This window comes from Bos grunniens, chromosome 23 (genome assembly GCF_055505025.1).
Source record: "Bos grunniens cultivar Pamir isolate PY7600 chromosome 23, Bosgru_T2T1.0, whole genome shotgun sequence".
NCBI classification, from domain to species: Eukaryota; Metazoa; Chordata; class Mammalia; order Artiodactyla; family Bovidae; genus Bos; species Bos grunniens.
The window spans coordinates 11,722,732-11,746,117 of record NC_141187.1 but is presented as its reverse complement, the minus strand read 5'-3'; the positions used below and the strand labels follow the sequence as shown (position 1 = coordinate 11,746,117).

General features: G+C 42.2%; 1 protein-coding gene across 13 annotated transcripts in view; it reads left to right on the top strand.

Moving 5' to 3' along the window:
* STK38 (serine/threonine kinase 38) overlaps nt 1–20,590 on the top strand; it is a 41,593-nt gene extending 21,003 nt beyond the window's left edge. For 6 of the 13 annotated variants that reach the window (XM_086371390.1, XM_086371392.1, XM_086371394.1 and 3 more), the window contains 9 exons: nt 2,827–2,950; nt 5,248–5,402; nt 8,753–8,855; nt 9,927–9,988; nt 15,571–15,688; nt 16,690–16,813; nt 17,024–17,119; nt 18,049–18,143; nt 18,582–20,590. In XM_086371390.1, the coding sequence (XP_086227516.1) occupies nt 2,827–2,950; nt 5,248–5,402; nt 8,753–8,855; nt 9,927–9,988; nt 15,571–15,688; nt 16,690–16,813; nt 17,024–17,119; nt 18,049–18,143; nt 18,582–18,712 (1,008 nt within the window). In that variant the 3' untranslated portion in view covers nt 18,713–20,590. The remainder of the gene's footprint in view (nt 1–2,826; nt 2,951–5,247; nt 5,403–8,752; nt 8,856–9,926; nt 9,989–15,570; nt 15,689–16,689; nt 16,814–17,023; nt 17,120–18,048; nt 18,144–18,581) is intronic. The other 7 variants (XR_015153112.1, XR_015153113.1, XR_015153111.1 and 4 more) reach the window with 2 other exon arrangements.
* The last annotated feature ends 2,796 nt before the right edge of the window (nt 20,591–23,386 follow it).

Below are 23,386 nucleotides of genomic sequence, written 5' to 3'. Positions count from 1 at the left end.
ATATCCTGTAAAATACCAGTTGCTACAGGAGGGCAGAGAGACCCCCCCTGGAAAGGAGAGCTCCAGATACAGAACCACAGAGCCAGGATGGAGGTTGGCCCCACACCCAATCCTTCCAGCCGCTTGAGAGGAGCTATAATCACCAGGGCTTTTCTGCCCTTCATTTCAGTGGTAGCTCAAAATTTGGGATTTTAATTTTTTCTTTAATTTTCCTATGTTACCCAGAAGCTTTAGACTCCCAGGGATTTTGGTCAGAAGTAGCAAATACCCTGGCAGTAGATGTTCAGACATTATATGTTAACACCAACCTTATTCAAAATGCACACCAGCCCTCTTAATGTATCTAAAAATCAGTGCGATAAGGGTATTGACACTGTAGGAGCTTCAGTTAATCTTGAAAAGGAGAATGTGAAGCTGTATTGATTACTCCGTATAGTTTGTATGTCACAAGTAAATTTTATTTTTACAAGATATATTTCCTGTAGTTTTAATCAAGACTCACAGTATTTCTTTATCAAATGAATAGTAGGGTAAAATTGTAAAGAGAAGTGCACGTCATAACTTCCACTTACTAATCCTTCATAGAGGTAACAGGTGGTAACAGAGGATGATCCAAACATGTTGTTTCAAGACATTCTGTCAAGTACTGTACCTTCTTCAAAATTAGTTTCTAAAGACTTTCTACATGAAGATAAAGGAAATGTCTGTTCAAATTAGGATTTTAAATGAATTAACTTAAATTGTTAGCGCCATTGTTGCTGATGGACTCAGCTCCCTAGGGTTGATCTCAGCATGGTCCAGTTAGTTTCCGGCCACAGACATGACCTGGGGCAGCTGTCTTGAGGAAGCAGGCAGCAGCTTTGTGGGGCAAATCCATCACTTCTGAGTGGGGCTGACAAAGTACAGATTCAGAGCCTGACTTCTTGTAGGTATAGGTGCCCTCTCCAGAGGAAAAATTCTTATTTGCTTTTATGAAACTGAGCAGGAATTACAGCTACCCATTTAGAGTTCTGGTTGTTATTCTGTCTCACAAGATGGAAGTTTCTGCTACCTGGAAAATGAATTTTAGAGCCTAAGAGACCAGTGTTGAGCTAGTCTCTTCCCATTTCTCTTCCTGTGCGAAAGGACAGCCTCTGGTTGTGATGCCCGTGTAGAGGTAGGATGGACCCAAAGATTGTTCCCTCTGCTCTCCTAGTGCCCTGGGTCACAGCTGGCACATAATCCCCACCCCACTCAGTGTTTATGGAGCAGGGGAAAGGGAATCCAGAGCCCACCCTCCCGTAAAGTCGCCTGACTCCACCCCTAGACCTTGAGTTCTTGACTTGCTGTCTCAGCCCCAGGAGAAAAGGGCGGGGTGTGGCCACCGTGCCTGCAGCTTTCCCTGTGACAAACCAGGAATGTTGCAGTCACGGTCCTGCCTTCTAAGGTGAGTGACAGGCAGCAGTGGTCACACCTGTCCTTTCCGTGTGTCCCTGCAGTAGGCAGAGGCCTTCACAGGAGCCACGGAACAGGTCGGGGAAGTCAGCTTCGTGCAGTCTTTGTGTGGTAACTGACTGGGGCAGAGCCAGCAAGTGCCGTGAGCATTTCCTCAGATCTTCACTGGGCTTCATCCTAGTTTTATGGCACCGTTCCTTATCACCGTTACCTTCTTCCATTTTTCCCACCCTCATGCCATAAGTAGAGATGTAAAAATGTAAAATTTCTAAAACACTGAAGTTACTTAAAAATTTCCTTGAAAACAGTTTTGGTAGAAACTGAAAACTCAGTAGGAGTTTTAGGCCCATAGGAGTGAGCACGGAAAGATGAGGCAGGTTAGGTGTAAGACAGGAGAGAAGGCTCTGGGGTCTGTGTCCGAATGGAATAGAGCACGCCTGGCTTTGCTGAAGACATTCCATTAAGGCAAGCATGCAGAACATCCTGTCAAACAAAACAACCACCAGGGGCTGAGTTTGCCAGTAGAAGTGCCAGTTTGTGAACTTGGTATATCTTCACCTCCAAACATTGTAGGAGGTCCCACCCTGGAGCACATGTTGAGATAAAAACTTCTACTCAAGGATCAGCCTGAGTCGTAATAAATTTACATCTGATTCAACCCCGTCGTGCAACTTAACAGCACTTATACAAGAAGAAAAGGGGTGTGACTTGGTGATATGCAGCAGTGTTTTGATTATTATTATATATTTAAAGTAGATGAAGTCAACTTGATAATAATAAATTAATAAAGTAATCCTCCCAAATCTTTGGCCTAGCTTGGTCTCCTTAGCTAAATGTTTCAGTACAAATAGAAAACTGGCAGTGTCATAAATGAATCTACAACTCTTCTTAGCTGTTGTCATGTTTCAGTTCAGTCAGAACTGAGTGCCTCCTGTGTGCACAGCTGTGACCACGTACTGTGGCATCACAGCATCTGGGACTGTCAAGGTGCCGTCTTCACAGATGTCTCTGAAGACCTGAGACAGGATTTGCTTAGAGTCTCATCTTGGGGACTTACTTTGATCAAAAAAGAATTATTAGAACAAAAAGATATGAAAAGAATGGTAATTTTAACTAATCAAGAGGTTCACTTTATAGCACTGTTAAAGTTTCCATTTGCATTAAAGCCGTTGATTTTTGCCATTTTCAAGCCTTTCATCACTCAGGTTTTCATCACCGAATACCTTCAAGTCAAATGTTGTCAATTTTGAGTTCGTAGGTTTGCCTAAGCATAAGCTGTATCTTTTGCATCATCACAATTTAATACTCAACAGTATTTAAATTGTTTAAGCAAATATGCAGTCTGATAAAGCAGAGCAAGGCTTGTCATTAATCCAATGCATGTACCTCCAGGTTGGCCACATTCGTGCGGAGCGTGACATTCTAGTGGAGGCAGACAGTTTGTGGGTTGTGAAAATGTTCTATAGTTTTCAGGATAAGCTAAACCTCTACCTAATCATGGAGTTCCTGCCTGGAGGTAATTACTTGACGATGAAAGGTCATTTTTCCTTTTTGTTTTGTGGTTTCTCTCTTACATGGATTAACCCTCCTTTCTACTTTTAACCGTGCTCACAAAGTTGCTTTCTGTATCTTTTTAGGTTTGTAAAGGAGGTCAGTAATCTGTCTGTGCTGAGTACCTTTCTACAGCTTTAGGGCCATAAAAGTAACCTTCTCATTCTCAGGATTTCAGACGGATATTTATTTTCTTTTTAAATATATAGAAATAAACTAGGAGCTTTGCCTGTCCTGTCAGTCTGTTTACCCAAGTGACAAGATTGAAGCTATTACATTCTTTGCTTCAACTTTTTTCCCCCCTGTAACTTATAAAGAGTGAATTTCTCATTACATATATTAGTAGTCACAATCTGTTTCTTATTTCTGAAATTTAAAGTTTTTGGTAACTTGGCATGTGCATCTTGTAAGACAGCTTCACAGTAAACCCAGAATAGAACATACGTCTGTTCTGGGGAACACAGTCTGTTTCCCAGTGAGCAGATAAACTGTGAGCACACTGGTAGAAAAAAAAAAGAAAACTTTGTCTTTTTTTGCTTTTATACCAAAGCTAATCTAATTGTGGCATAATATTTGATCTGGTGACAACCTTTAGTTAGATCTAGGGTCATCAGTACTTTTTATTAACAGCTGATGAAGGTTAGAAAAGAATCTATATGACAGAATGAGGAGAAACTTTTTAACATTTAGATGTCAGTTGTTATAAATAGGAGTAAGAACCAGCTCAGGAACCAGCCAGCCCCTTGACGTGCGTCTCCACAAGCCTTACGTGCGTCGTCTTCCGTAGCTTTCCGTGTCCCCTGGACCCTGCCCTTTGCACTCGGTGGGGCTGGCCTGCACAGCCCAGATCCTCTGGCCTGAGCGCTCTGATCATGTGGGCACGCTCACACAGGTGAGGCCCCTGGCTGCTCTCCTGGGCCACTGTGCTGCGGCCACTCGGGTACCTCAGAGCTGGCCCCACTGATGTGCCTCCAGATTAAATGTGTGGCTGCCAGGAGTGATTAGGAAATCATGTTTTTCAAGTTTTGGGAGCATCTTAATAAGTGCCTTAATTTTTGCCCAAGGGTAAAAGTTAGAAATAAGCAGCATGACACACTATTAAAATCTTAGGTTTCTGTCTCTTTTCCATTTTCTAACATAAATGGCTTTCTGTGCAATGTGAACTGAATCTTTCCTGTTTCTTTTACCTTTAAACTGCTTATTCATATTTGCTTTGCTTTCGTCTGACTGTTGAATTGGATCAGAATCTTTTTTTCACCATTGTATGTTGATGGTATTAAGCAGAAATACTTAAATTTTGACTTTGCAGAAAACTAACAAAGTTACTTTACTGCTAAAATACTGACATTGTGTTGTAAAAGTTGCATAAAGCATTTTGTACCCACAAATAAGCACTGGAGAAAAAACCCCACTGGTCTTGGGAGGTGTTCATCATGCATGTTTGGGAGGCAGTTATTACACATCCTAGTCTGTAGCATTTACTGTTCATATTTACAACAGCTTTTGTTGACTAACACTTTGGTACCTAAATCCTACTTTTTTATATATGTTCTAGTGTTCTGTGAATAGACAGTGGAAAGCTTGTTTACAGCCTCCCAAGATTTTTACATTCTTGTTTAGGCTTCCTTGATAGCTCAGTTGGTAAAGAATCCACCTGCAATGCAGGAGACCCTGGGTTGGGAAGATCCCCTGGAGAAGGGAAAGGCTACCCACTCCAGTATTCTGGCCTAGAGAATTCCATGGACTGTAAGAGTCGGACACGACTGAGTGACTTTGACTTCACTCAGCCTGTTTAATAACTGTAGTACAGCCATTGTTAGAATGTGGAAATGCCTTAGAGAAGTTTGTAGGTATTTGTGCCAAGTGAAAAGTAAAGTAGCTCTTTCCCCAGTCCAAAAAATTGTCTTAAGCAAATTTATTGATTGATTGGTTTATTATTTTAGTGTGGGAGAAATTTCCTTTCTCTCTCCAAAGTAAAGTGGAAATCATTGCTCAGGGGTCAGCATCAGTTAGCTTAGTGAAAGTGTTTTGCCATCTGTGGCTGTAAATTTTATCTTTTAAGTGTTAGAAACTGCTTACCATTTCTGCTCATGTTGGGCATTTCCGCCCATAGTAGGTCATCTCTGGGACACAGCAGAGGCCTATTTAGCACCGCCTTATGGTGGCAGGTAGGGAGGACATATCTGAAAACTGGCTGTTACTCATATTGTTTTGTGTGTTTGTGTGTGTACGTGTGTGTACTTTGTACCTTCTTGTTTCCAGGGGACATGATGACCCTGTTGATGAAAAAAGACACGCTGACAGAAGAGGAAACTCAGTTTTATATAGCAGAAACAGTATTAGCCATAGACTCTATTCACCAACTTGGCTTCATCCACAGAGACATCAAACCAGACAACCTTCTCCTGGACAGCAAGGTACTGTGAGGTGTGCAGGCTGACCAGCGTGTCTCTACCTGTCTGAGCAGCCTCTGCCTTAACCCCTGCGCGACTTGTCGTAATCACAGTAGGGGAGCTGTGAGCTCCCTGGTGTATTTTCTTCTTTTTTTTTAAGGTAAGAAAGGCTTATGAATTCCATAATTTGAATTTTCCTCTTAAAGAACATTTTGAAAAATTATTAAGCATAAAATTGATTTAAGTTATTTTGTAGTGAAGCCAAAGATGATCATCTTCTCATATGATTAACTACACTAACGCATCCCCTGTCAAGAACCCCTCTGCTGAGGATCCCAGCCTAGAACTAGGAATTACAGCGACAGCAACAGAAAGCTGTCACAAAGCTCAGCTTCCAGACCCTGTGCCCTGCACTTAAAGCGGAGTTCTGCTCAGCCTCCCTGATGGCCTCTTTGTAGTTAGCTTTGGACATGCACATGAACTGAGTTGCCTGATTCTTAAACTCTCAGCAAATCAGAAGAGAATCCCTGTGCTGCTGTGTTGTTGATGCTGCTTGACAAGTTACTCCACCGTCTGGACCTGACTCATCTATGAAGTGAATATATGGATTGGGAAACGCTCCAAAGTTCCTTCCAGCTTTAAAATTCTAGATTGTTGTGTTCTGGTACATAGAATTGTTTTCTAGATTGAATTCTTTTAAGTAGGAAAGTAAATTTAATTCATAGGGTATTTTCCTTTCTTACTGTCTTTTGATAACAGTCTTTGGAAAAAATCTGAAGTTTTAGTCTACTTTCTTTGAAAACCTTATTCTTTCTGTTTCGAGAGTAGATTTGTCTAGTAATTTCTTCTGGTTAATAGTTTTTTCCTTCATTATAAGAATAATATACAAACATAGTAGAAAATTTGAATAATACAGAGAGCTATAAAGAAGAAAAATGTAATGTCATTGTTCAAAATATTTTTTTATTAGTATTTTTTATTTAAATAAATAGAGTACTTTTGGCCGTGCCGGGTGCTCGGGCTTTCTCTAATTGCAGCAAGTGGAGTCTGTTCGCCACTTGGGCTGTGTGGGCATCTCCCTGTGGTGGCTCCTCTTACGGAGCCTGTGGGATGTGTGGCGTCTCCCCTTGCGGAGCGCAGGCTCCATGCGGGCGGGCTTCAGCAGCTGCAGCTTGCAGGCCTAGCAGCTGTGGCACACGGGCTTAGCTGCGCCGTGACGTGTGGAATCCTCCCTGACCAGGGATCGAGCTCGTGTCCCCTGCGTTAGTAGGCAGACTCTTAACCACTGGACCACCAGGGGAGTCCCAGTAACAACTGTTTTAGTGTAATAGCTTCAGTAGCTTTCTCTCTGTGCCAGTTTATGTACAGTTAGCGTCCTCAAAGTGAATAGTAAAATGGTAACATGTATGAGATTATTTTTCTGTCCTTAAGCTCAGATATATTTTAATAAAGTAGCAGCTCTGCTCTGTGTTGTCTTGGGTTCAGATGCCTTGGTCCTGTACCCAGTGCCTTTTTTTTTGTACCCAGTGCCTTAGTGTTGGCTTCACTGGAGGCTAAGTCTGTGTTCAAGGCCAGCAAACATACTGAAGGCCAAGAGCTGGGGACTCAGTCTAGCTGAAGAGGACTGGGGACACCTGTTTGGTGCAGACATGCTCTCTACAATATGTCAGCCCAGACTTGTAGAAGAGGGCTCATTTATGTGTTTAGCCATATTGGTTGTAAAAGTGAAAATGTAGACATTTTGAGTTCCTGCTGTATACTGAGAAGTGCTACAGAGTTCTCTGAAAATCTAGGTTTGAACAGCATTTGCTCCAGGCACTGTTTTTTAAGACTGTTCTGGAGTTGTCTAGGTAAAACGTGTAATTAAAACTGTGAAACACTTCCTTGGCTTGTAGAACAGGTTATTTGCAAATCTAAAAGGGAACTAGCAGGTTAGTAGGCTCAAAGTCATCTTTGGTAGTTTACCTTTTATGCTTGTGCTTGCGTGTGTATACACATACACACACACACACAGACACAGCCAAACGTAATGAGATTGAAAAAACCAAAACAACACAGAAAGCTACTCTTAAGCAAGGCTTCTGTAGCCTTGTACCCTGGGATGTTTATATGTTAGGGACCAAAGACCACAGATGGGGAGGTCACCAGGGCTCAGTCCTTGGCCACATCACTTCTGATTGTGTGACCTTGAGCAGTATAGAGTTGCTCCCAGCAGCAAGAGTTGCTCCCCTAGTTTTGGTTTTACCTCCTTATCTACCTAAAATTTTGGTAGGTGGACATTTGGTCCTGACTATGGCCATTTGGTTCATGACAAAAGTTCCTTGAAATTTGGTCCAATCCAAAACATCCATTTTAGACAGAACTAAATACCAAGGACTTTTTGGTGTGGACCAAATGTCCCGCAATGGAAAATCTCACCACCCCTAGAACACCCTCTTCTACCTTAGAGAACCAGGAAAGGAGCCTTACAAGCCTTAATTCTCACCATTCATGCCAGGAAGATACCATGATACGCATTTTCTAGATGAGATCAGGGGTTGGAGAGGGGTTAAATAATCCTGGTCTGGAGAGAAAGAGCTTTGACTTCTGGCTTTGGTGCTGCCATTTCACCAGCAAGTCGTTTAATGACTCTGAGTCTATGAAAGGTGGCTTAAGAATTATAAATGAGACAACACATTTAAAGGCATGGTGCCTGGCTCATAGGAGGTGTGAGTTTTCTTTGAAGAGAATGATGAAGTCAAAGACTTAACGATTGGAATACAGTATGGCAACACTTATCAAGAACTGTACAATGAAGTTGATTCCCTTTGTCTTTGGAATAGTTTACTCCTTGGAATTTATCCCAGTGAAATAATTCAAGTGGAGAAAAAGCTATGTGAATAAAGACTTGCTCAAACAGCCTTTTATAAAGACCATCCTCTGTATCATGCCTGACTAGGGTTGGGAACACGGGCCCTCTCTGGCACTGCGATGCTTATTGTAATCCACATGACTTGAGATTGGATTAAGTAGCATTGTGGGGATAGGTAGACAATGATGTATTGAGTCATTTGATTATTATATAGATGTTAAAAACAATTTTGAAGAAACATAGAATATTGATTGAGGTAGTTCAAGAGGTAAAATTAGATGCTGTGGTTCAAGAGGTAAAATTAGATGCTGTGGATACACCCAAAACATATAATATTTGTATAATAGGATTTGGAGTGATCTTTAATTCATTTGCTAGTATATATTTCTCCCCATAATAAAAGCAGCAGCAGCATCCTTTGGTTGTGGAGCCGTAATGGGTAATGCACGGAGCTGGAGAGGATAATGTTCTCTTCCACATCTGTGAACGTTCATCTGTTCTTTCCCTTGTTTCCTCTCCATAGGGCCATGTGAAGCTTTCTGACTTTGGCCTTTGCACAGGACTGAAAAAAGCACACAGGACGGAATTTTATAGAAATCTGAACCACAGCCTCCCCAGTGATTTCAGTAAGTGTTAACAGTGATGGTAGCCTTTTTATCCCTGGAAGAGCTATTCCCCCTGGTAACCAGAATATGCAGGATGGAGTAGGAGATTCTCATAGTTAAAGTCTTTCGAGAATAAAAATACCTCCCCAGGTTTGCCTGTGATTTGTACTGTGTGGTGAGAGAAGATGAAGGCCACCAAATGTGTTAAGGCAGATGTCCCAACAAGCATTCTTTGGAGCTCTCCTGAGAAGGTTACAAGGGATGAACAAGGAGCAGGCAAACAAAAGTAGTAGAGGAAAAAATCCTGGGAACAACTCCAGGTTAGATTTACCATTGGTGCTTCTTTCTGCAGTGACAGAGCGAGTTACTTTCGCTCTGTCAGACTGTTGAAAAGTCAAAGTGAAAGGATTAGTCGCTCAGTCGTGTCCAACTCTCTGTGACCCCATGGACTGTAACCTACCAGGCTCCCGTGTTCATGGACTTCTCCAGACAAGAATACTGGAGTGGGTTGCCATTCCCTTCTTCAGGGGATCTTCCTGACCCGGGGATCGAACCCAGGTCTCCTGCATTGCGGGCAGATTCTTTACCATCTGAGCCACCAGGGAAACCCCCAAACCATTGAAACTATGTAGTAAAATTACAGTTCATCCTTGGGAAGCTATGTCTGTAGTGTATAATATATACAGAAGTCTCTGATTATGTAAGAGTTACTACTCTTGGAAATTTGATAGTAATTTGAAAAGTTGTGCATGTTTTAGGTCTACTTGAGGACCGTCGCCTCTCTCTGATGAGACTGAATTCCCCGTAATTCTGATTCAGTTCCTTGTAATTCTGTTTAAGGCCTGTCCTCCTCTCTGGTCATATTATCTCCAGAGAAGTGTGGCTTAAAACTCTCTGCATGATGCTTTGAATCAATGCTTTAGCGCCTCTGACTGGGGCTTACGGATTTGGTGGGAAATGTATCATGCAGAGTTCTTGGTGTGTGGGGAGAAAAGCGAGACTTGAGGGTCTCCTGTGGCTTGAACCAGAGCCTAAAAAAGTAGTAAACATTGCTGAACTTTTCTTATTAGAACTTGTTTTCTCTACTTTTAGCTTTTCAGAACATGAATTCCAAAAGGAAAGCAGAAACCTGGAAAAGAAATAGACGTCAGCTAGTAAGTAATATCTGTGGCTTCTTAAATGCTACAAACCAAGTATGAATCAGTTTAGAAATATGCACATAAATTTGCATTTGATAAATGTTTGCAGCTTACCTATTCCTTGTTTTAAATTACCTTAAGGGAGGCCTGTCACATTGGGAGCACCAAAAGTTGTATTTTGAAGGAGGGCAGATATAAAATGAGGTTGTTTTGGTCATGACATTTTCAGTGGATGACCTCATTCTGACCTTTTACATTAGTGACAGCTGCTTTCCTTCCTCTTCTACCTTTTCCCTCTGTTTATGGTGGTAAAAGGTTATATTTGAGGTGGAGTTCTCTCAAACTGAAACTAAGTACAAATATCTACCGGGAACTTCAAGGCTGTGGTTCTCAAACTTGTGATTCACTTAGTTCGCCTGCCCCACCCTTTCCTATGTTATTGCAGAAAGAAGAACTTGGTCATTAAAAACTGGAGAGAAATTTAAGAGAAATGCTTACTTTAATAATTCGTGTATATACACATAAAATTATGCCCCATAAGCTTAAAAATAAATAACATTATTGCGTTATCTCAGTAACATGGTGGAACTTATTTAAATAGTGCAAATTTACCACTGAAATGTTCTGTCTAGGCAAACTTTTATTCTGATCCATTGGTTCATAAATTACAATGTACATATCCCATTGTCTAGTTATTGGAAAATTATTGACCAGATGTAATAGGACTGTATATCCCTACATATTAGGCTTTGCAAGAAACCCAATAGCAAGTTGAAAATAGTAAAGCTAAACTGGCAGTGGGTCATTAGAAAGCAAGAATGGCAAGGATGGAAAACTGTGACTAACTTGGAATGAGGATCATGCATGTGTGTTTCTAGAAATTGTGGCATTTCTGCTTGTTGGTGTACACAGTTGTAACTTGGCAGGTTTGCCAAATACTATGTTTTGGCCAGAGTCCTTAGTAAAACACTGAATTAGGGTTCTCTGTGGTATTTCTAATAATTCATTTAATAGGTTGCTGGTAAGTACCTGTTAGTCATATGTGAAAGTTGGAAGCCTTAGGATTAAGAAAGAATCAAAGGAAAGGCTTGCATTTTTTGGATTCATTTGAGGTCCATTCAAGACCATGTTTTGAATATTATGATTTTTATGTTAAACCCAGGCCCTGGGAGAGGCATTAACCTAAACCAAACATTTTTGGAAATATAGTAAATGAGACTAATGTTTGATATCTTTTCTAACATTAATTTGGGGATACTAAAGTTTGGTATACCTAATCACATCATAGCCTTCTTAGGAACTCTGATACTCTTTAAATGTTTAAATTTTATAGGTGGTTGAAGCACCGTTTACATAGGTTGTTAAGGATTAGGGAACATTGGGAACAAATCTTTTCAGATGCCTCTATTGTCTGTCACAGAGTGGTAGGTCTTAGCCTTGGCTGCTCACCAGAATCACCTGGGAAACTTCAGAGCATACTGATGTCTGGCCTGGGTCCCACCCCAGGAGATTATGATGCAGTTGGTTTGGGGTATGTAGTCTGGGTACCTGGTTTTTTAAAAGGGCTCTGGGTGATTCTGCTGTGCAAAGTTGAGACCCTCTACCTAAGAAACTGTTTCTTAGACAGTGGCTCCTCCATTACTGGGAGACTGATATTTATCTGTGTTTTGGAAGGTAACAAAAGGTAAGGAATCTTCTGTGATTAAAAAGCAATTTTTAAGGCAAACTAAGATTAAATCTTTGGCCACTTTTATTTTGGGGGTAATTAATCTTAAATACCTTAAATTATCCTCATACTCTGAGAAGCTTTATGCCCTTTGACATAAACCAGAGAGTCATGTCAAACTTATTAGGAATGCCTTATAGGTCTATAAGGAAGGAGGTTCCACAAGTTCTACATTTGGAGTTAAATGACCTTTAATATTTACTATTCTTTAATTTGAATAAACTTAGGTTCTCATGCTCTGGTTAAGGTTCTTGCCTTTTTATCTACAGCAGAAGTGGTCATCCTCATATTACCTCCTTTGATAACTTGGAAATAAAGCTACCGTTATTCAGTCTTCAAAAGGTCATTTAACCCTGTGCTTTTTTGACCTTTCGTAAGTGATCCCATTCTGCTAGTGGAAGGTTAATATAAGTTAATGCTTAGTATAAATTTATTGCTCTAGGGTAAGCCTAACATATGTAGTTGTTCACCCAGCCTGTTACTTTTCGGCCTGTTACTTTTCAGTCTGTTGAAAATCACAGAAAACAAGTGGAGGCTTTACCTTCATCTTTGGCTGCTTAAATTCCATTCTAATATTTGTAGTGCCAGCATGGTCCTGGGTGATTGTTAGGCCAGTAACCGATTAGGACGTAGGTATGAGTGAAAGTCTCTCAGTTGTGTCCGTACAGTCCATGGAATTCTCCAGGCCAGAACACTGGAGTGGGTAGCCTTTCCCTTCTCCAGGGGCTCTTCCCAACCCAGGGATCAAACCCAGGGCTCCCGTATTGCAGGTGGAGTCTTTACCAACTGAGCCACAAGGTATGAGTCAACCTTAATTTATTTATTAAACAGAGGTAAAAGTTGAAGTACATCTATGCGTCTAATCTTTGTCAGTTAATTTTTTAAAGTGTAAAATTTACAGAAGTGATTAAGAAAGAAATTAAATCGCTATTTCCCCTAAAATCCTAAATGAAATAGTAAGTTGCAACACATCTGAAATTACTCTTAACAGTGAACAAAACTTTTTAGCACAGCTGCAATTGACACTGTAAACAACACTTAGACAACAAAAGGAAAAAAAATAGTACAGATTTTAGGTATTAAGAGCTTGAAATTGGAGGACACGTCCGCGTGGAAAGCAGAGGTTTGGGCAGGGGCCGGTCCCTGCTTACCTGCACTTACAGGTGGGGCAGTGAGCATGGGCTCCCAGGGAGGGGCTCTGGCTCCCAGGTGAGCACGTTACAGCAGTTTGGAACCTGCTGTTGCCCGCATCCTGTAACTCCAGGATTTTTTTTTATACCTTAGTATCTTGAAGTTCTTTTTTTTGTAGCAAGAGATCTCAGTTTTATAATGGAAATCTTCGGACAAATAGGATTTACTTAACATCCAGCTTTGCTGGAATATATTTAGTCTAATTTGAAGAGGTTTCTATAGTTTCTTAACTTTTATAATTAGAATTAAAATGCTAACATTTCTTGGGGAAAGCCCAATCCATATTTCAAACTTGAAAGATTAAAAAAGTGGCATTTATGTTATTTAACATGCATATTTGAAAGAAAACAATGTACAATTATTCATATGGAAAAAATGAATTCATACCTTACAATATACACAAAAAAATTATAGATGGAAAATAAAATTTTACAAATTTTAGAAGAAAATACAAGGCAATATATGTATGACTTCAGTAAGGAAGAGTTTCTTAAATAACATACTGAGAAATAATGCAGGTAATTAAGTATAAATTGTGAAGGAATAAGTGTATTTTACTACTTTAAAGAAGAATAATTTGTATATTGAAAAATATAAGCAAAATAAGAGGCAAGCCACATGGTCCAAACTCCTTTGGAATCATCTTCCAGTTCATGTGCGTACTTACCCTTAGTCAGATGCCCTGGAGAAACTCTTGCACCTCTGAACCAGGAGATATGCATAAGAATTTTTATTGCATTTTCATAATAGCAGAAAACTAGAAATAACCATGTCCATCAACAGGAAAATGGTTACATTCTGGAATAGAATATTGTTTAGCAGTGAAAATAATTGAACAACGGCCACATGTGACAACATGGTTCAAATTTAAAAACAAAATAGAGGAAAAATCAAGTAGCAAGAGAAGACTGCATGTAGAATGATACCATTTTTACAAAGCTCAAAAACAAAACTAAGATCTCAGTTTGAGAGACTTGTGGCAAAATTACTTTTTAAAATCAGAGGAATGGAATTCCATGTCGGTTCAGTGGTTAGGATTCTGAGCTTTCACTGCCAGGCTGAGTTCAATCCCTGGTCGGGGAACTAAGATTCCACAAACTGTGAGGCCTAAAAAGGTTTTGTTTTTTTTTTAAGTTAAAAAAGAATTCCAATGAATCAATGATAAAAAGTGATGCAACTGGGAAAAAAGCTAATAGTCAAAGGATCTGAACAATAATTCACCGAAAAAAAAAGAAAACTGAATGTCTGATTAACAGATGAATATGCACTCAGCCTTACTAGAGATCTTGCAGATGAAAACAGCAAGATCCTATTTCATATTCATCAGATAGGTAAAGAAATGGAAGTCTGGCAAAGCTAAGTGTTGGTGAAAGTGGATCGCTAAGAGCTATCCCCACTGGGCATGTTTAAAGAGGAGGACAACTTGTCCACCTTGGAGGACAACTGAAAGATGTCTCATTGAGTTGAAGATGCTCGTAATGGAAGACTCAGCAATACTCCCAGTGCCCAGGAGGTGTTACAGGAATGTTTATTCAGGTGTTACTTGTTAGAATGACACACTGGAAGCAGCATAAGTGTCCATTTACAGAAGAATGGATAAAACCATTGTGACGCTTGTATAATGCCACAGCAGTGCACAGCAGTGAAGTGGGTGAACTAAGAGCCGCATGAGTAAATCTCAAAGTCATAATGTGGAAGAGAAAAAGCAAGTTGTAGTATTGTAGAATAATACAGCACAGTATGAAACCCCTTATTAAGAGTTGAAATATGCAAGGAGTAATTTGTCATTTATGCAAATTTCTGTACAGTCATAACACAGCAACTTCAGGTTGTTATGACTTCAGTGAAGAGGGAAGGAGTCTCACTTTTCTTGTTTACATAGTTTCTTTTAAAAAGACAGACGACCCGAGAGAAAAATACCACAGGTTATTAACTTTTCTTTAATATAGGTAATGGGTACATGGATGTTGTATTCTCTGTGCTTTTTTTTTTTCTATACATTTGCACTGTTTGATAATATTTTTTAAAACACCACACAGCTGTGGCTTTTAACTTTACAAGTTGTATAACATGGAAAGCACTTAGATCTGAGCTTTCCCCACTGGGAAGCCCTCAAACGCTGAGCACAGGAAGGCTGTGACTGCACTTTGCCTGGTATTGCAGTCCTGGTGTGAGAGAGGAGATTATTTGAATTTAGAAAATAACCGCCTAAGAACTATTACATACATGTTTCAGTTTGGTAAGTAGATATTTATAAACTTTTGACCAATAGTTTATAATTTTATCTTTAATTTCCATACGGGGGTCTACCACCTGACTAGTTCTGAGGCCTTAGGCAAAGCCGTTTTGGGCGTCAGAGTTTTATCTACAAAGTCCTCTTTGCTGAGTTTTGTCATAGGCTCGTAAGCATAAAAGTATCAGAGCCTGGCACACACTGGGTACTCAGTCTGTTATGGTACTATTATACTTGACAGATCCCCTTGACCTCTGCCTTTGAGTGAATGGCCTCTCACTTCACTGACAAGGCTTTATTTTCATTTTGGAAGTGCTGTGGAGAGGCCTTCCTGCTTATTTAGTCTGTGGGTAGCTCCAGGAGGTCTCATAGCCTCTGGTCTCTAGGACAGAACTCTGGGCGTCCGCCTTCCTGCCAGGCCTCCCTGACATGTGGTGCGTGTTTCAGGCCTTCTCCACAGTAGGCACTCCTGACTACATTGCTCCTGAGGTGTTCATGCAGACCGGGTACAACAAGCTCTGTGATTGGTGGTCGCTGGGGGTGATCATGTATGAAATGCTCATTGGTAAGTCGCGTGCTTTCAGGGAACTTTTTCTTTGGGGTCAGGAAGGAGCCGTGCGTTGATAAGGCTGTTTCAGTTGGGGTACCTAAGTGAGCACTTCTCCCCCCATGTCTTTCACTATGAAGTTTCCTGGGTAGAAAACTCTGGGTCATCGAATGAATCCCACTGTATTTGGGCTCACGGGCACCCTGTCGTGGCTTTGCTGATCATTTATCATGGTTTTCTCTGACTTTTCCATCCTCTCCATCTGGCAGCTCTTTCATTCACTGGCATTTATTAAACACCCACTGTATTCAGAGAGCCTTCACTGGGCAGTATTAGAAGCACTCTTACTTGCTGTCCCCCTTCTCTCTCAAAGCCTTCAAAGCATGGACTGCTCTGACCCCTCTCCCTCTTGCTTGGTGTATCTGTGTATTTAGGGGATGCGTCTGGGGGGGGTGCCATATGCCTGAGCACTAGGAGAGCCCCGTCTGTGGTGGCCCAGAGCGAGTCCGTGTAAATGACGGTGTGGGTGTGGCAGCATCTGGCTGCTGTCTCCGGAGCGTGGGATGGGTGCGTGTGGAGGCGGATGTGATCCGTGCGGGGGGCACGTGGAGCGACACGCTGTGACTGCCCTCTCCCCTGCAGTTCTCAGGCGTGGAGTCACTTTTCCCAGATAAGGATGTTCCTGGAAGGGGTTATTTCTTAGTGCCGCATCCTTTTTTTTCCCCTCTTGGGGCCCAGGGAGCCCCGTGTCCACAGCTCGGCTTCTGTCCTTCCTCTTGAGCCCCAGCTAGTAGCTGGCTCCCTAGTGGTGTCAGAAGCACAACTTCACTTTGGATTTGGGGGAAATGAAGAATTGGTTTAGTTGTTTCCTGGGATGAGTGGGAATCCTGTCCATGTCACATAGGAAAGGACACCGTAGGATCATTAAAATTCTTTTAGAATCAAATTAAGTGGAATAATCTCACTCAGATTCAAGAGTTCTGGGATGTGAAAGCTCCGAAGTTCCCTTTTCATTACAGGCTACCCACCTTTCTGTTCTGAGACCCCTCAAGAGACATATAAGAAGGTGATGAACTGGAAAGAAACTTTGACTTTTCCTCCAGAAGTTCCTATTTCTGAGAAAGCCAAGGATCTAATTTTGAGGTATCAGAGAACATTTCCCCTGTCCCCCACCTAGGCCTTTTGAGATGAATGAATCCTTTTTTTTTTTTTTTTTTAAGAAATTTCATCATTTCTTAGGTCTGCCCTCTGCTTCCTCCCATTTCTCTCTTTTTTTTAAAAAAGGGGAAGGTTATTCCTTTTCTTTTTCTGAGGAGACTGCTTGAGGTGTGCTGAAAAGCCTCTCTTTTCCAGATTCTGCCGTGAATGGGAACATAGAATTGGAGCCCCTGGAGTTGAGGAAATCAAAAATAATTCTTTTTTTGAAGGTGTTGACTGGGAACATATCAGGTATATCCATATAAAAGCTTTTAGGATAATTTGAGTCTATAGCTTGCTTAATACTAATTTAGAAGCCATTACTGGCATGCCAAGTATGGGAAGAGAGCTTCTTAGAAATTCAGGGTCTTGTCCTGATTTTCATTCCTGTTAAGGATTGGGAGTTGGGACTTCCTGTCGGCCATGTGCCACAGGATTTGTTGAAGCCAGCAGTTGTTTGCAAAGTGAAACACCTTTGGATTCCATGGTGAAAGGACCGCCTGAGCATCGTGTTTCACTTGCTTCTTACCTCGGACACACCAGTCTCTCTAGTGTTGGGGGCCACCAGCCGGACAGTCTGTGCCCACAGGTGGAGGCTGTTATTGGGGGGTAGAGAAGGAAGAAAGGAGTTGAGGGGGAGGCAGGGGAGCATGAAATTGTCGTGGGAGTGGGTCGTAGAGTGCTGTCAGTGTTCTGCCCACACCGCTGTAGCCAGCATTCCCTGATTGCTAAACAGAAGATGAAGTTGTATCTGTTTCATAATTGTCCCTAATTTGCATGTTTGTGATTTGTAACCTTTACCTTTTAGCCTCTCTACTCGGTGGCACTTCTGGTAGAAGAGGGCAGAGCCCTGCACGAAGGGACATGTAGAGGTTGAGTTTCCCTTTTCAGCAGACAGGGCACGCTGTCAGGAATATGCTAACTTTGAATTTTAATTTCACCTTATTTTTCTTGTCTTTCTTCCTAGCTATGGATAATTGTTACATTTTTTCATCACAGTTTCGTTTGGATTTAGTCAGCTAGTGTGATTGTCAGTGGTCATAGCTTTTCAAAGGAAATAAAGGCTGCCTGTCAGTGGACAGAGTTTCCCTGTCAGTCAGATCAGGGGTCTTTCCCAGACTTTAGTTGTGACCCATATGATTACTAACCATAGTAATTTTTGGAATGTCTGTTCTTGGCAGAGAGAGACCTGCTGCAATATCTATTGAAATCAAAAGCATTGATGATACCTCAAACTTCGATGAGTTTCCAGAATCTGATATTCTTAAGCCAACAGGTAATACCACCACCACCTCAGGCTGCCTTATCAGTGCATTATGTCCCCCAAATTTGGGTGTGATGTTTACAAATCAGGGTAGAGAACACGGAGAGGAACTTCAGTTCTTCAGGCTCTTTGTAAGTATATGTCCAGTGTTAATGCTGGGCAGCAAGTGAGACCTTGCCAAATGGAAAGTGAATACAAACGCCCACATTCAGACGGCTCAACCACAAAGATTTGCTCTCTTGTTTATTAAATTAAAGGTTAGGTAACCTGAAATGACAGAAGTTGGAAAATAAAACTTTAAAAATATTGTGAAAAATATGAGGTTCAAGGAACATAGGCAAGCAAATGTAGAAAATCTGCAGAATGTTCTCCAGAATGTTACGTCTTCAGTACTGAGTAGTCCATCAGGGTAAGGCTGTGAATCAACTCTGACATCTGTTTCTTTCCCAGTGGCAACAAGTAATCACCCTGACACAGACTACAAGAACAAAGACTGGGTCTTCATCAATTACACCTACAAGCGCTTTGAGGGCCTGACTGCACGGGGGGCGATACCTTCCTACATGAAAGCAGCAAAATAGTTTTCCTTGAAAAGGGATCCTAAATCGAGCAGAGTTCTTTGTACAACATCATGGTTTTCTTCTCACATACTCTTTTGAAAGAGTTTCCAGAAAGTTTATGGAACCCACCAACATGGTGACCATGGTGATAGTGAGTGGATTCTCTTCCATAACATCTGATGACCAGTGGAACAAAGACAACTGTTTCTGCTGTGTTGGCCATGAATGGCTGTCCTGTTCTTTAGAGTATCATGAGCCAATCTGATGTTTTTACAAAACCTCAAACTTTCCTAAGTTCATCAGAACGAAGGGGGAAAAACAGCCATCATCCAACTTTGAGACTGTAACATAAACTTATTATCAGCCAGTTCTGGGTTTTTGTGACATGCTTCCTGTCAAGCCCACCAAGTATTTTTTTTCTTTACGGCTAAAAGTTTATAGTACTAAAGGAAATAAAGCAATAAAGAGCGTCAGCAGCCAGCATGCTGGCTGAAGGAAATGATCCGCCATTCTGAATGGGTGGTTATGGTGGTTTCTCCCCAGACTTCAGCCTCTGGCAAGTGGCTTTTTATAGCCTCCAATCATGGTGCACTTTATTTATGGTACTAGGATAAAGACTCTCAGTCCATTTTGATTTATTTGCTCCTGCCCATCTAAAATACTCCTGCTGCTTTTCTGAGTGTTGATGGAGGAGGCCAGCTTGATCCATCTTTGTTCTTAGAAGGCCCAAAGGCTGCTGGGCATCACCAAGGAGGCTCAGATCACGTGGAAAATCCTCACCTTCTCTTCACGACTGTATCAGAAAATCCCCTTGGATATTGCCATGGACCAGCAGTACCCACAAGGGCTGCCAACAGGACCTAAGCGCCTTCCTGAGAACACAGCAGGGGGAGCCTGGGCAGAGCAGGAGGCTGGGAACCCTCTTGGCTAAGGTGCTGCTCCTGTTGTGTCTCTAGGACCTCCTGGAGCGGGGAGGGAGCCAGCCCAGTACACAGTGCAGAGCCCGCCTGCAGACGCTTGTACAGCTCACGCCTCAGTCCCTGGTGCGGCCGTATTTGTATTCTCAGTGTTTCTCCTCTCCCAACTTCAAGTAACCATCTTGCCTTGGAATCATGATTACAAATTTTTCCTTTGCAGATGCCTTCCTGGGGGATGGTCCTCTCCACCCTAAAGGGTCACCTGTGGGCCTGGGCTGACCAGGCCTCTCTGCTGGGGTGGTCTCTGAAGAGAGACCCTGTGAATTTTAGCACGAAGTGCCTTTTCTTTCACAGCTGCCACCACCTTTAGAGAACTTCTGCTGCATCAGAAAAATGTGGAGGCTCCATATTAATGCATTACTGCTTTAAAAATTTTTGATGACTCTTAAAGCGTCATTTGCACCTATGTGATAACTTTGCATATTGCAGAGTGTCGTAGCCAAGTCACAACTGGGAGACTGCTTCCTGCCAGTCTTGAGGTTGTAAACATCAGTTATGAAAGGAAAGTATGTCCTAGCTTAGCCATTCAGGAAAAAAAAAAAATTATCAAAGTGACAGTAGTAAGTGAAACCTCTGGGTTTTAATGACTTAGAGGAAGGAAAAAGAATTTTAGGGAAATATTAACTCTGGATGAAGATCATGTGTTTGCCCCTTATTCTTTCATTCATGGTTTGCTGGTGAAAAGGAAGTGAGAGTCTTTTGTGTAACTATGTAGTTTCTTTGGATTACCAAATAGTTGGGGTCTTGACCCCCATGTGTTTTGCAAGAGTGTGTAAGCATGGGTAATGAGAACAGGAGGGTGATAGTCTGTATGTTGGAAAGTGGCATGGGATGATTTTTCTTGGCAGGGCGGGGGTTGGGGGGATGCCCACATTTTAACTTCTAAACTTCTGAATAAAGTGTGTGAAAACAGTTGCATAAATTTGTGTGTTTTAAAGCAAATGTGGCTTGTAATACCAAGAGGCAGAGTGCTGGTGGCTTCTTCTAAACCCCTTTGTCTGCAAAGCATTGCAACAGTGAACGCCATCTTTAGGCAGAATGCTTTACTGTCTCAGGGAAGATGGGAGCCCGCCCTTCTGAACCAGAGTTCGTGTGAAGGGACGTCTTCTGTCGGCCCCACGCCCCTGCTCCTTGCACCTGGCTCAGTCTCAGGGCAGCGGGCGCTCCTGCAACTACAGTGCAGTGAGGCCCAGGGGAGACCTGCTGGTGAAAGTGCTGTCAGCTGGTGGGCCCTTTGTACAACTCAGCCCCATTTTCCCCACAAGCTGCCAAGATGGACACCTCAGCTCCTGATGTCCACCAGAGCAGGGCTCTGCTCGGGACACATATGTGAGGAGCCTTCTCTGGGTCCAGGAAAGGAGCCTCAGGCAAAGACCAAGCAGGGTGGGAATCTGTTTAAATTGAGGCATCTGTTTAAATGCAGCTTAAACAGAATGTGTTGTCTTCCCGTGGCTCATGAGTTTCAAGAAATGTCGGGAACCATTGTCTCTGGGTTCTGTCTCTTAGCGGGGAGTTAGAAAATAATAGAACTTAACTGTACCACGTACTAAAGTGAAACTGAATACTGATGCATTCAGTCTCCTTGATTCAGGAGTACATCAGGATTTTCTTCAGTACCTATTTAAGAATTACTTTTAAAAGAGGCAAATTCCTTTGGGATTATAGGCACTGACTAGCAGATGGCTAATTTTAGTGCTCATCTATATAACATAAGAATCCTCTGCCACTGATTGCTAATACTCTTTCTCTGAATCATTTCCTTGGAAAATACATTTCCTGGATCACCTTCTGTTACTCTCTCCTGGGCCTCTGTGTGTTACCCAAATGGTGTTTTTAATTGAATGCAAAAAGGATTCAGTGAATGGTGTTTTTTCCTTTCCTAGTTAGCAAACATTTCCCTGGAATCGTCTTATCAAAGCCAACACTGACTTAAAAACAGGCTCTGTGATGCTTTTCAGGCATATTTTCAGAGACAAACCTCTTGCCCACATAATACTTAAGCATCCATAAAACACAGAGCTCAATCCCAGGCACTCGAGGGAGCAGTAGGGAGCCCACTGTGGTTCTGAACCACAGATCGGTGTGAGGAAAGAGTTCCCAGCCAGCAAGTTGGCTTAACAGAATTGTGGCATCAACTATAAAGTTACTACTATATTAGTGTTGCTGTAACAGTACTTTTAAGCCAACCCTGAGTTCCTGGGAAGGTTGAGGACACTTCTCAGAGATGTTTACAAGTAGCAGTGATTTAACAGAGGGGAAAGTGCAGGCCAGGATTTGGGAGGCTGGTAGGTATGCTCCCCTCGGAGAAGGCAATGGCACCCCACTCCAGTACTCTTGCCTGGAAAATCCCATGGATGGAGGAGCCTGGTGGGCTGCAGTCCATGGGGTCGCTAAGAGTCGGACACGACTGAGCGACTTCACTTTCACTTTTCACTTTCCTGCATTGGAGAAGGAAATGGCAACCCACTCCAGTGTTCTTGCCTGGAGAATCCCAGGGACGGGGGAGCCTGGTGGGCTGCAGTCCATGGGGTCGCACAGAGTCGGACATGACTGAAGTGACTTAGCAGCAGCAGCAGGTACGTTCCCCTGCAGTGACGGAGGCATGGAGCTACGAATAAGTATTACTTTCTAAAGAACACTTCTCAGTGTTAACTCCATTTCCCTCTTCTGGCTTCTTCCAGTTGTATGAAATGTGTTAGTATTAATTAACCATGTGCAAAACATGCTACTGATTTTTTTAAGCATTCCTCTGCTCACTGGTGTCCTAACTGCCATGTCCACTGGCTTCTCTTCAGCCCCCATTTACCTGACCACTCTGCGGCACTCTGACTGCTGACTTACAAACAACTGCTCCACCTCTTTGACTTCCCGTTTGTAGTTCTGCTGCTGCCTAAGTGCTGGGGCTCCTCAGAACAGTGCCTTTGCCTTCTTTTCACTCCTATGACTTCTCTCATACTGTGACTTCAACTGCCATTTTTGTGGCGAGATCTTCAAAATGACCATCCTGCCCAGAATATCTCCCCAGAACTCTAGATCCCACATAACAAGTGCTTATCAGAAACTACCACCCGGAAGGCCTCTTACCAGCACAAACTGTTTAGGGAGCTTCTCTTGCTTCCACTGCCTTCTTTCTAGCTCATTCTTCCTGCCATCCAAGCCAGAAATTTCTTACACAACTCCCATCAGTGAACATGTATAATTCTTGGGTGTGCTCGTCCGTCCTGCCAGTCTTCATCATTCCTTGCTGAATCCATTGTTGTGGTCTCTTTGCTGGCCTCTTTGTTCCTATTCCTTCCCCTTTCAAGTCTGTTGTTCTCCCTGCTGCCAAGGAAATTCTTTAAAATTTCAGATCTGGTCATGTCATTTTCCTGCATAAAACCCGTTGTTGTTCACTCACTCTCTGTTGTCCAACTCTTTTCGACCCCACGGACAGCAGCATGCCAGGCTCCCTGTCCATCAACTCCAGAGCTTGCTCAATCTCAGGTCCATCCAGTCAGTGATGCCAACCGTCTCATCCTCTGTCGTCCCCTTCTCCTCCTGCCTTCAATCTTTCCCAGCATCAGGGTCTTTTCCAATGAGTTGGCTCTTCACATCAGATGGCCAAAGTATTGGAGCTTCAGCTTCAGTCCTTCCAGTGAATATTCAGGATTGATTCCTTTTAGGATTGACTGGTTTGACCTTACAGTCCAAGGGGACTCTCAAGAGTCTTCTCCAACAC